This window comes from Quercus lobata, chromosome 7 (assembly GCF_001633185.2).
Source record: "Quercus lobata isolate SW786 chromosome 7, ValleyOak3.0 Primary Assembly, whole genome shotgun sequence".
Taxonomy (NCBI): domain Eukaryota; kingdom Viridiplantae; phylum Streptophyta; class Magnoliopsida; order Fagales; family Fagaceae; genus Quercus; species Quercus lobata.
The window spans coordinates 48,744,155-48,755,914 of record NC_044910.1 but is presented as its reverse complement, the minus strand read 5'-3'; the positions used below and the strand labels follow the sequence as shown (position 1 = coordinate 48,755,914).

General features: G+C 36.1%; 1 protein-coding gene across 2 annotated transcripts; it reads left to right on the top strand.

Moving 5' to 3' along the window:
- Nucleotides 1-1,843: 1,843 nt before the first annotated feature.
- Nucleotides 1,844-11,002, top strand: LOC115952719 (ATP-dependent zinc metalloprotease FTSH 8, mitochondrial-like). 2 transcript variants are annotated; one of them, XM_031069934.1, is made up of 8 exons: nucleotides 1,844-2,116; nucleotides 2,228-2,468; nucleotides 2,574-2,645; nucleotides 4,043-4,176; nucleotides 4,923-5,408; nucleotides 5,548-6,315; nucleotides 7,627-7,854; nucleotides 10,388-11,002. In XM_031069934.1, exons 1-8 carry the CDS (start codon nucleotides 2,057-2,059, stop codon nucleotides 10,862-10,864), a joined length of 2,466 nt encoding a protein of 821 aa, XP_030925794.1. In that variant the 5' UTR covers nucleotides 1,844-2,056; the 3' UTR covers nucleotides 10,865-11,002. The 2 variants fall into 2 exon arrangements, with proteins under 2 accessions (XP_030925794.1, XP_030925795.1); XM_031069935.1 differs by lacking the exons at nucleotides 1,844-2,116; nucleotides 4,043-4,176 and having other exon boundaries at nucleotides 2,375-2,468.
- Nucleotides 11,003-11,760: the final 758 nt, after the last annotated feature.

Genomic DNA, 11,760 nt, shown 5'->3' with positions numbered 1-11,760 from the left:
AGAGAGAGGAAAAAGAAGTAAGGAAATGGTGCAAATTATGAGAAGTGAGAGTGGGATATATTTATGGTAGAAGGAGACCAAGGGTGAAACAAAGAATTTACCATGAGGTGATCTCGTGATTCTTATCTTAACTTATTATTATTGTCATTAGGTCAATTAAGAATATGTGGTTCACCTTCTATCTTCTCTAGTAGCTTAGGTTTGAAATACTTACATAGAAGGTCCAATTGAAATTGGGCCGTATGAGAGAAATCAAGAGGGCCCCTGAAAGCCCATGTCAAAGAAACTTCATTCGGTGGGCCCTTCTTGAGAATATTTTTTTATGTTATAAATCCTTATTCCTTTCTTTGTATTAAAATTCAGCATAAGAGCATCCACATCTGGATCTCATATCTCATCTTATTTTACCATTCCAAAAATCTACTTTATCAATTATACAATACCATTTCCAATACATCCAACATCCTAAAACTCTATTATTTTACTATCTTATTAAAATATTATTTTTTAATCTTTCTTTATTATTACTTTTCCAACCGTCATTTTTTTTTGCAAATTCAACTATTCGAGCTTTTTCAAATTCAACTATTCTAGCTTTCTCCCTCAACCTCTAGCACCGACCATCCAACCAAACGCCGGCACCAAACCCAGAAACCGGCCACAACTAAAAACAAACAATCACCACCACGCCACCACTACCCTCGGCCCAACAAAATCCCATCGGAACCAAAAAACCCAAAATAATAAAACAAAATAAAACCCACCAAGTACCCACTACAAACCCAGCAAACCCATAGCAAACCAACCAACCAAACGCCGACCACCAAACCCAGAAACTGGCCACAACTAAAAACAAATAATCACCACCACGCCACCACTACCCTCGAGCCAACAAAATCCCACCGGAACCAAAAAACTCAAAATAATAAAACAAAATAAAACCCACCAAGTACCCACTACAAACCCGACAAACCCATAGCAATCCAACCAACCAAACGTCGGCCACCAAACCCAGAAATCGACCACAACTAAAAACAAACAATCACCACCATGCCACCACTACCCTCGGCCCAACAAAATCCCATCGGAACCAAAAAATCCAAAATAATAAAACAAAATAAAACCCACCAAGTACCCACTACAAACCCAGCAAACCCATAGTAACCCAACCCACCAAACGCCGGCCACCAAATCGAGAAACCGGCCACCATGTCAACACCACCAAACGCCGATCTCTATGCCGATCTCCACGCCGATCTCCACCATGCTGACCTCCAGCTACCACGCCCATCTCAGCCACGCCACCAGCCTCGCCACCACACCAATCTAGAAATTCGATCAGGCGTGAGCTCCAATTTGGCTTGGTGATTCGGCGTGAGCTCTGATCTGGCACAAACAACTGAGAGAAGCTTGACAATGGCAAGAGAGAGAGGGGATGAGAAAGAGACAAGGAAGAGAGAAAAGGAAGAGCAAAAATGAGAGAGGAGAGAGAGAATTTGCCGGGTAAAATTATTTTAATGCGAGGGAAGTATTAAAAATTTTTTTTTTTTTATACCATTCAGCTACAGTACCATCTTACATTTGAGATGGTACTATAGCTAAATCTCAAATTTTTTTTGACATATTACATATGACCTTCCCATTGTTGAGCAATTTTGGGGCTTAAATGCCAAATGTTCCTAACATTTGACATAACATTTGGCATATACAAGCCGCACTGCTGATGATCTAAACAGACCTACGCAAATGACATATTCATATTCATTATCCAAGGGCATTCGAGTAATTTAGACAAAAACGAAGGCGGTCTCTAAATACGGTTACGGTTATTCACAGACACAGGACCCTTTTTCCCACTCCCCAGCTCCTCTACCTCTCCCTCTCCCTCTCCCTCTCCCAGATAGATAGCTGAGCTTATTCCATTTATATTTCAATTTTCCGGAGCATAGTTAGAAATTTTCTCGGCAACCAAACAGGGTCTAATACTCATTCAAGTACTATTACACTATTTACACAACACAAGCGTCAGCCAATTCATGTACCGATCATCGATACAATGATTTTCTCAAGAATCGGACGCTCTCTTTTTCGCTCCACTCGTTCCTCGTTCCAAAGAGTAAACTTTCTCTCCCTCTCTATCTTTTGAATAAAGAAAATATGCTATTTTTAGGTGACAGATTTATGATTTTTGGTTTAAAAAAATAAAAAACTCTGTTTGGCTGCGCAGAATGTAAATTCTGGTAACTATACTGAGAGGAGTTTGTTACCGTACGAATCGCACTTGTCCTCTTCGGGAAGTGAGTGCATTTCACGCGTCGATGGCGGATTAGGGCTTATGAGGGGCTTCGTCACTTCCTTTGGAGCCGGGAAGCAACTCGTTTTGAATTCGTACTTATCGAATTTCAGTTCCGTCATCGCAAACCCTAGGGTTCGCCGATTTTTCTCTAGCGAAGCGCCCAAGAAGAAAAGTAAATCAATGATTAGCGTTTCTGATTTTTCAATCAGTTTTTTATTTTTTTATTTATTTTTTTTTTATTTATAATTTATTTATTTTGAATAATTTGTGAATGTAGAATATGAAAATTACTACCCGAAGGACAGGAAGGAAGTTCCGAAAGGGAAAGAACAGAAATCCGAGTCGAAAGGTAAGGTCTAATGATTTTTTTGTGTAATATATGATAAATTGTGTTGAAAATGGATCAAATTCTATTGTGGAGTTTGCGTTTATAATACTAATATTTATTTGTTCGCGCGCAACTCGTTAAAGGTATCAGAAATTGTATCTTTAGATCAGAGATTGTAGTTTTCAGGTTAGATTTTCTCTACATATTTTCCACATTTGCTTTTGTGTTTTTTGTAATTAGTTAGTTTGTTAACTAGTTGGTTAGTCTTTTTTTAGTTAGTTTTAGCCGTGTTTACTATTATGTATAAGAGTGCTTAGTGATGGCAATTTTGCACATCAATAATACCAAGAAGTTTATCTATCACTCTCTCTATTTTTTGACAAAAGGTGATTGTTGATGGGATTTAATTAACAATGATCATAGTTTGTTTTTTTAAAATATTTTTGATGATTTGATTTAACCTTTACTTATCAAAAAAATATTTTTGATAGTTGGGAGAGGGGGATTTGAACCTAGCTATAATGCACGGATACGGCAGTTTTGCTGCTCACTTGCTCACTGGTCTGGGCTTTTAGCCTTATTGCCCTTAGGCGTTAGTTATGTTATTATATATTGTTTATTGGATAGCCACTGTGATATACTGTTGCACACTTGTTTACTGTTATTCTGTTATATAATTTATATATTTATTCTTCATGAAATTCGTAGGAAAAATGAATAGTCTCAGTCATTGTATTTGAGACAACATATTATAATGTCATTGTCCTTGTTTGTTGTTTAGTGTTGCCTTTAAATTAAATTTAGATATGTTTTCAAGCATTTTATTGTGGTTAATTTTAAAAATTAAAATAAACATAAATTATGTACAAAAATATTTAAATAAACCTAAAAATAAATATTAATTAATTGCCGTATCTCCAACATATCGAATCCTAGGATTTTCAAAAAATGTTGTATCCCCGTACCCGTATCCATACTCGTACATTATAGGAACCTAGACGTCTCCATTTGAAACCTGCCAGTTGAGCTACAAGGCTTCTGGCAGTTGGTTTTGTTTAAGTATTGCTAATACTTTCCTTCAATCATCCTTTATATGATACTGGTGGTAGGTGTACTTTGTTGTTGAAATTTTGTTGTGGCGAACTAGAACTGTGGAGTCCGTGTTAATGTCATATAGATGATGCTGGTGATAGGACTGGTAGCTAAATATGATTCCAAGACCAACAATTCGATGTACAGCCTCATTCTAGCCTTAGTTTGAGGCACAACTGCATTTTCAATGTTTGTTTGGTTTACAGCAGCATGTTCTCTATTCTCTTCTGATCCTTTTTTTTTTTCTTTTCGTTATAATATTAAAATTTTGATGCTAAAGTGTCATTTGTGGTCGTATGATGTTCATATTTTGTGTACCTCTCTAGGGGACTCAAATAGTGGTGATCATGGGAATTCCCAGGAGAACTTGGTGAAGCAGTTCCAAAGTTTAATCACTCCATTACTGTTCATTGCCTTTATCTTTTCATCAGTTTTATTCAGTCCTCATGATCAAAAGCAGGTCAGATCGTTCAGTACTATTTCAGCAATGAGTTTATTGGTTTCTAGTAGATGTGTAGGTTGCATTAAGTTACTGCCTTTGGTGAATTAAGGTCACCTACCAGTATTTGTCTGTTGTCATCAGGTTTACCATACATACCAATCTAATGGATATTTGAAATAGTTGGTATGTATAGTAAACAACAATTTATATTTCATTCTACTTTTATGCACTATGGTCAATGGCTCCATGCTTCCTTCTTCTGGCTGCTGATAAAATATTATTGCACCTTCCTTTCCCCCCTATTGGTGCATGTGAGTGTTAATGATTTTGGTGTTTGACTTTCCATTGATATTCGTTTGGAGTCCAACTTCTACACATTACTGATTAATCTTTAGTCTTTTTAACTTTAACGTAGACATGCAATGAATGACCTCTTTTAACTTGATGATCTTGAATGTTGTAATATTATTATTGGATGAAGAAAGAACTTTGTGGTATTGAATATTCTTGAGTGTCCGTTTGGCTTGAGCTTATAAGCTCAACTTTTAGCTTTTATGTACAACTTTTTAAAACCTCACTTCTTTTAAGTACAAGTATATTTTAACACACTTTTAGTAAAAAGCCTAGATAAGTTGTTCCCAAACGGACACTATTCCCCCTCTAGATATGGATAAATTATTTCTGATTGTTTCTGATGTGTCTTTTGGTTTTTGTAATGTTTTATTCTGATAACTCTTTGATAGCTTATTGATGTCTTTGCTCAGATTAGCTTCCAAGAATTCAAAAACAAGCTACTTGAACCTGGTCTGGTGGATCGCATTGTTGTTACAAACAAATCAGTTGCAAAAGTGTATGTGAGGAGCTCACCACGTGTTAAAAATCAGACCAATGATGATGTTGCCCAAAGTCCTATCAATGGTACCCCTACTAATGGAAATGCAAGCCAGTATAAATTCTATTTTAACATTGGAAGTGTTGAATCTTTTGAGGAGAAGCTGCAGGAAGCACAAGAAGCATTAGGGATTGACCCTCATGATTATGTCCCTGTAACATATGTTTCTCAAGTGAATTGGTACCAAGAATTGATGAGGTTTGCCCCAACAGTATTGCTTTTAGGATCCCTTTGGTTCATGGGGCGAAGAATGCAAAGTGGATTTGGTGTTGGTGGTTCTGGTGGAAAAGGTGGCCGTGGAATATTCAACATTGGAAAAGCTCATATTACAAAAGTGGATAAGAACGCAAAAAACAAGGTTATTCTGGGGTTTCGTTACTCCACTTTGCGTTATCACATTGCTTTTATCTTATTTTGTTTTTCAAAATTATAGCAAATGAAATTCAGGAGAGCTAATCAGCATGATCATCCCTTTTGATGTCTCATATGGTGTCCAGGTATATTTTAAAGATGTAGCTGGCTGTGATGAGGCAAAGCAGGAAATCATGGAGTTTGTTCATTTCCTCAAGAATCCAAAGAAGTATGAGGAATTAGGAGCGAAAATTCCAAAAGGTGCACTTCTTGTGGGTCCTCCAGGCACTGGGAAGACGCTTCTTGCAAAGGCAACAGCAGGTGAATCTGCTGTCCCTTTTTTATCTATATCTGGGTCAGATTTTATGGAAATGTTTGTTGGTGTTGGGCCATCAAGGGTTAGAAGCTTATTTCAAGAGGCAAGACAATGTGCACCTAGTATAATATTTATTGATGAGATAGATGCAATTGGTCGGGCTAGGGGGCGTGGAGGTTTCTCAGGTGGAAATGATGAGCGTGAAAGTACTCTCAACCAATTACTTGTAGAGATGGATGGTTTTGGAACCACTACAGGAGTTGTTGTACTTGCTGGTACAAATAGGCCCGACATTTTAGATAAAGCCTTGTTGAGGCCTGGTCGGTTTGATCGTCAAATTACAATTGATAAACCTGACATCAAAGGTCGTAATCAGATTTTTCAAATTTATCTGAAGAAGCTGAAACTGGATCATGAGCCATCATACTACTCTCAAAGGCTTGCTGCCCTTACTCCTGGATTTGCTGGAGCAGACATTGCTAATGTTTGCAATGAAGCTGCTTTAATTGCCGCAAGGAATGAGAGTACAGTGATTACAATGGAACATTTTGATGCAGCTATAGACAGGGTTATAGGTGGTCTGGAAAAGAAGAACAGGGTAATCTCTATCTCATGCATGTACTTGTTTATACAGAACATTGTACTAATGTTGTATGCATATACTCAGTATGACTGCCGTACTCTGTGAAAAAGCAGTTGACTCTGGGTGTATATTTTTGACTAATCTCCAAAGCTACATTTCAAACTGATTTGATTTTATTATTAGTTTATATGTTAGAAACCTTCCCAAATTTTCTCACTTAAACTATCCTTATCATCGCTTGGTAGAAGTTAAGTATTTTGCAGAACATATTACTTTATCAAGCCCTTAATCTTTGACTTGTAAAAGCCCTTTAACCTAGAACTCATTATTAAATGTACTGAAAAAAGACTTCTTTCTGGGAATTTGAAGTCTCTAAAGAATTTTATTGTCCGATGTCAAAAGTGAAAACAAAATCTTAAATGAAAGAAAACCAGAACTCTTTTTTTCTCTTGTGTTCTTTAGTTTAGTTCATTAGAGTTTTGCAACAATTTGCAGCCTCTAATTTTGTGGCAACAGCTAAGAGTTCTCCCAGTGTTTTAAGCCTCAAGCCCACTGACAGATAAGGAAAGGAAGGGATAGATTAATCACTAAGAGCAAAAGCTCGCTGGCTAGCTTTAGCCACTCTAGTGAGCTCTTACCCAGGTGCTGCCATTTTTTTGCCTTGTTGGGAGGCTCTGGTTTCAAATCTTTCTCAAATGTGCTTGTTAGGATCCTTCAGTGACCAAACTATAGTCTATAAATGACAGTGGCTTTGTGTACATTTTACAAACACTAAACTATAGAAAGAATTGAATTGTAAATATGATATTTGTAAGTTATGAAAAGTTAGATGTCAAGGGTGAAAGGGCATCATTTCTTGAAAGTTTTGCTATTTAAGCAGAGAAAAAAAAAGAGTTTTTTTATTGATACTGGTCTATAGTTCTGAATGGGAGTACTGGAGTAGTTGCCACCCCACAGTAACCTGGTTGGTTCATGTTTTACTTATTTCTGATCTAAAGTATTTGCCATCGCCCGCTAACTTGGTTGGTTGATTTTTTTTGTCTCTGTGTAAGCATGTCTTCCAGACTTTCAATGTTGACAAAATTTTCATTTTTGAGGTTAAAAACCAAATATTAAAAGATAGCTGCATGAATGTTGGCATATGGAATAATTCTGTTAACTGCTGATGCATCAGTTGATTTGGCAATTGACCTGCAGTGTGTTATAAATTCCTGTGTGCTGATGGCATCAGTAATTTGATGATGGACCTAAACTCTTAACAAAAAATCCATTATAAAGTCCATTTTTTTTTAAGACATGTAAACCATTACCCATTTCTTTCTGCAGGTAATAAGCAAGTTGGAACGGCGTACTGTTGCTTTCCATGAGTCTGGTCATGCTGTTGCTGGATGGTTCTTGGAACATGCTGAACCCTTGCTTAAAGTTACCATTGTTCCCCGTGGTACTGCAGCACTGGGTTTTGCTCAATATGTACCCAATGAAAATCTATTAATGACCAAAGAGCAGCTCTTTGATATGACTTGCATGACCCTCGGTGGTCGAGCTTCTGAGCAGGTGATTTTACTGTTCCTCTTTCCCTTCTTTATGCATTTTTTCTGGATGAGTTATTAGGGACTTGCTTAAAAGTGGTACGTACTGATCTATTATCAAGGTACTTATATGCATTTTTTCAAAGAATTTCTCTTAATTGAGATTTTGAAATACAGTTTAGCTTCAACTCTTCAATGGACAAATATAGTCAGCCATGAGGTGTGGGTCTGAACTATGTTGTGCATAATTCATCTACCGTGTGATTGGTTGTACATAATGTACTTCGTTTCTCTTTCACTAATGTTATTGTGTTTTCTTTCTTATGGTTTTTATTTATTGATGGATAATGTCATTTTCATTGCTTAGAAGCTGTAAGGAATGTGAACTTTCAGGTTCTGAAATTATTTGAGATTCTAATTTTCCTCCTCTTTTCCAGTGACATCTTGGCAATAAACAGAGCATAGAACTTTATATGTTTGTGTCTGTGTGTAGGAAGTTGATGAGACCACTAGCACAAAGTAGTTTCATAAAAAAAAATTATTTTTTGATACAGGTAATGAATGTTCCATGTCTATTTCTTCCCCTCTCCCCTGAATCTCTCAACAACATTTGGATATTTAAGTAGTTAATGTGAACATACACTATTTTGGTCTTTAAATGTTTATTTTACAATTACATTACCAGTCAAAAAGGATGGATTTTTTTGGTATTTAGCATTATTTTTGGAACATTTTAGTTAGTTGTCAAGTTTGCAAAACTATTTAGCAAACTAGCATCTCAAGGCTCTGAAACTCAAGTCTCTAAGACTCGAGTTCCTATGTTTTCTGCCGTTCTCTTCTTCTTCTTTTGTTCTTCTTCAGATCTGCCGTTCACTGTTCTTTTTCTTCTTCTTCTTCTTCTTTGTTGGATCCGCTCGGATTACTTCGTTGGATCTGCTTCTTCTTTCTCAGATTTACTTCTATAGAATTCGGGTTCCACGTGGATAAATTGTTCCACGCCAGCACTAGAAATCGAGTCTCAAAGACTCGAGATGCTAGTTTACAAAATAGCTTCAAAAACGTGCTTACTAACGAAATGTTTCAAAAATCATGTTAAATGGAAAATTTCCTCCAAAAAGGATAGAACATAATACTTAAGACTGAACTTGTAAGAGCGAGGTAGAGGATGAGGTTGTGGGTTCATGAACCACCAGGTGCATGCTATTCCCAATAAAAAAGGACTCAACTCTTGAGGTTTAGATCTAGACATTAGGGAATGTCAATACTTTGTTTCTCACTTTCTTCATGTGAAATATTACCTTTTGTGGAACATATCATTCCTTGCTGAAGAAAGGGGGGAAACAGCAATTTCTAATTTCCTGGATGTTTCCTTGTAGTTTAAAAGCTGATATGTAAATATTATCCATTTCATGAATACCATGTGAACGGTACTTAAACAGGGAGATCATAAAGTTTATAATTATCACATCAGTTGATATTTGTGGTATATGTGTTTTAACTTTTAAGTATACATGTATTGAAGCAATTTTGGGCAATGGCCAACATGTAAGGCCGTGGTTAGCAGGAATTGATGCTGGTCTGCCTTTATAGGCCCACGTTTCTTTAAGTATAGAAACTAGGTTATGTTTGGCCATGATTGATAAAATTCTCATTGAGTCAGTGGCGACGCCAGGGCAGGGTGTTCCTGGGAACACCCTGCCCTGAAAAAAAAAAAAAAAAATTTATATATAATAGTTTAAATTTTTTTATTTTTTTACCTTAAAAAAAAAAAAAAAAAATAGGAACACCCTCAAAATTTTTATGCCAAACAAATTTTGAACTAAAATCTAAAAAAGAAAAAAAAAATGTAAGAGAGAGAGAGTGAAAGAGTGAGACGGGTAAAAAACTGAAGGTGACCTTTGATAATTCTTTGAGTTTGAGGTGGATTACTCATGAAACTTCGACCTTCACAATGTTCACATATTTGTAGCACAAAGAGAATGGGTGGTAGAGAGAGTGTGGTGCCTTGTAAGATAGAAGTATAAAACACAGAGATAGAGAATTTGAAAACTAGGGGCTCTATTCGGGTAAAAATGGTGGGATTAGGTGGGGGTAGGTGAAATATTAAGTGGGCACCCAGGCAAATATTGACACGTTTTTTCTTTTCTGGCAAATAGTGTCCTTTAAGCAAAAATTTAACATCAGCTGATAGTTAAAAATAGGAGTACCAATTGTTTTTTTTTTTTTTTAAAACACATTGTTAAAAAAGACACCCAATTAATGGTATTTAAACCACATTGTTAATTTCTTTTTTTTCTTTTTTTTTTTCTTTTGAGATTTTTTGGTGTATAGAATGTAAATTTGTTTTGGTTTTATGAACTTTTTTTTTTTTTTTAAGCACAAACTTCATGCCGGTCAAATCTTGAATTTTAGCTAGTATTTACTGAAACGTCCTAAAATAGACCAAAATGACTCGAAATTTTTTCAAAGTGAAATAAGAACACATTGGACAAAATTTCTGGAGTCGCCACTGCATTGAGTCATTTAATTATGGTACTGTGATATTTCTCTTGGATCAGGTTTTGTTGGGGAAGATCTCAACTGGAGCCCAGAATGACTTGGAGAAAGTGACCAAGATGACCTATGCCCAAGTTGCAGTTTATGGTTTCAGTGACAAGGTAGGTCTTCTTTCTTTTCCTCAAAGGGATGATGCATTTGAGATGACCAAGCCCTACAGCAGTAAGACTGGTGCAATTATTGACGGGGAAGTTAGAGAATGGGTGGGTAAGGCCTATGATCGCACCATTCAGCTTATAGAGGAGCACAAAGAGCATGTAATGCAGGTAGCAGAGCTTTTGCTTGAAAAGGAGGTCCTTAATCAAGAAGACCTGGTTCAAATATTAGGGGAGCGCCCGTTCAAGTCAAGCGAGCCCACAAATTATGATAGGTTTAAGCAAGGGTTCCAAGATGAAGATAAGGAGCCTAAAGAGACCACAGAGGGTGGCACAGTGGACGGCAGGTCATCACCTTTGGAACCAGATGTTGTCCCTGCATAGCTCTTCATAAGGCTTATGGTTGTACAAATTAAATTTTGTTGACGTTAAAATTCCTTCATTAGCCACATGTATCTGAACCAACTTGTAAAGATCTTCTAATGGAAGCAAAAAATCATTTATAAGATCCAGTTAATTCAATTAGGAAAGCCTTTTATCTTCGAATAAGAAATTTGGGATATAATTAAGGTTGTTAAAATCAGGATCCTGCGTAGGATCGTGGGATGTAGGTGAGATCGTAGATCGTAAAATCGGATCGTGGATCGTAAAATTCTATATTATTTGAGAAAAAAAACAAAAAATACACATTGGTATGTTAAATAATTACATAAATTATACATTCATTGATATAATTATCATACATCACTACATTCATTTGTAAGCATTATTTAAATATGCTAAAAACCTCAAAATGTGACGCTCTATTGGAATATTTTTTATTTGAGTCTAATTGACACTCTCTCTATATTAGAGTGGAAAAACTTGATTTATTGGGATTATATTTTTCATTTGGGTCCAACTGAGCCTTCTGTCAAGTTAAAGAAGATTACAAGAAACCAAGATCGTTTAGGATCATCAAAATTGTATGATTCTACTGATCTCGAATGATCGCAAAGATCTTGAAAGATTTAGATTGCTTTGGGTAGATGGGATCGTAAAATCGTAGGATCGTAAGATCCAGATTGGGATTTTGACAATCATGGATATAATCCCGCTTATACAAAAAATCAATAACAATCATTGTGGAGTGGATATTGGTTGAAATATTATTGTATTTATTTTATATAAATATATATATATATATATATATATATATATATATATATATTCCAAAACACTGGGCTTTGAATTGACTCATACTGTGGTGGATGTGACTTACACCGGTTTACCACATTGGA

Excerpts from the sequence above, each read along its gene's own strand:
- LOC115952719 (XM_031069934.1), top strand. The coding sequence starts at position 2,057 with ATGATTTTCTCAAGAATCGGACGCTCTCTTTTTCGCTCCACTCGTTCC. Across the intron at positions 4,177-4,922 it reads GTCCTCATGATCAAAAGCAG|ATTAGCTTCCAAGAATTCAA; the intron begins GTCAGATCGTTC and ends GTCTTTGCTCAG. Across the intron at positions 6,316-7,626 it reads GTCTGGAAAAGAAGAACAGG|GTAATAAGCAAGTTGGAACG; the intron begins GTAATCTCTATC and ends TTCTTTCTGCAG.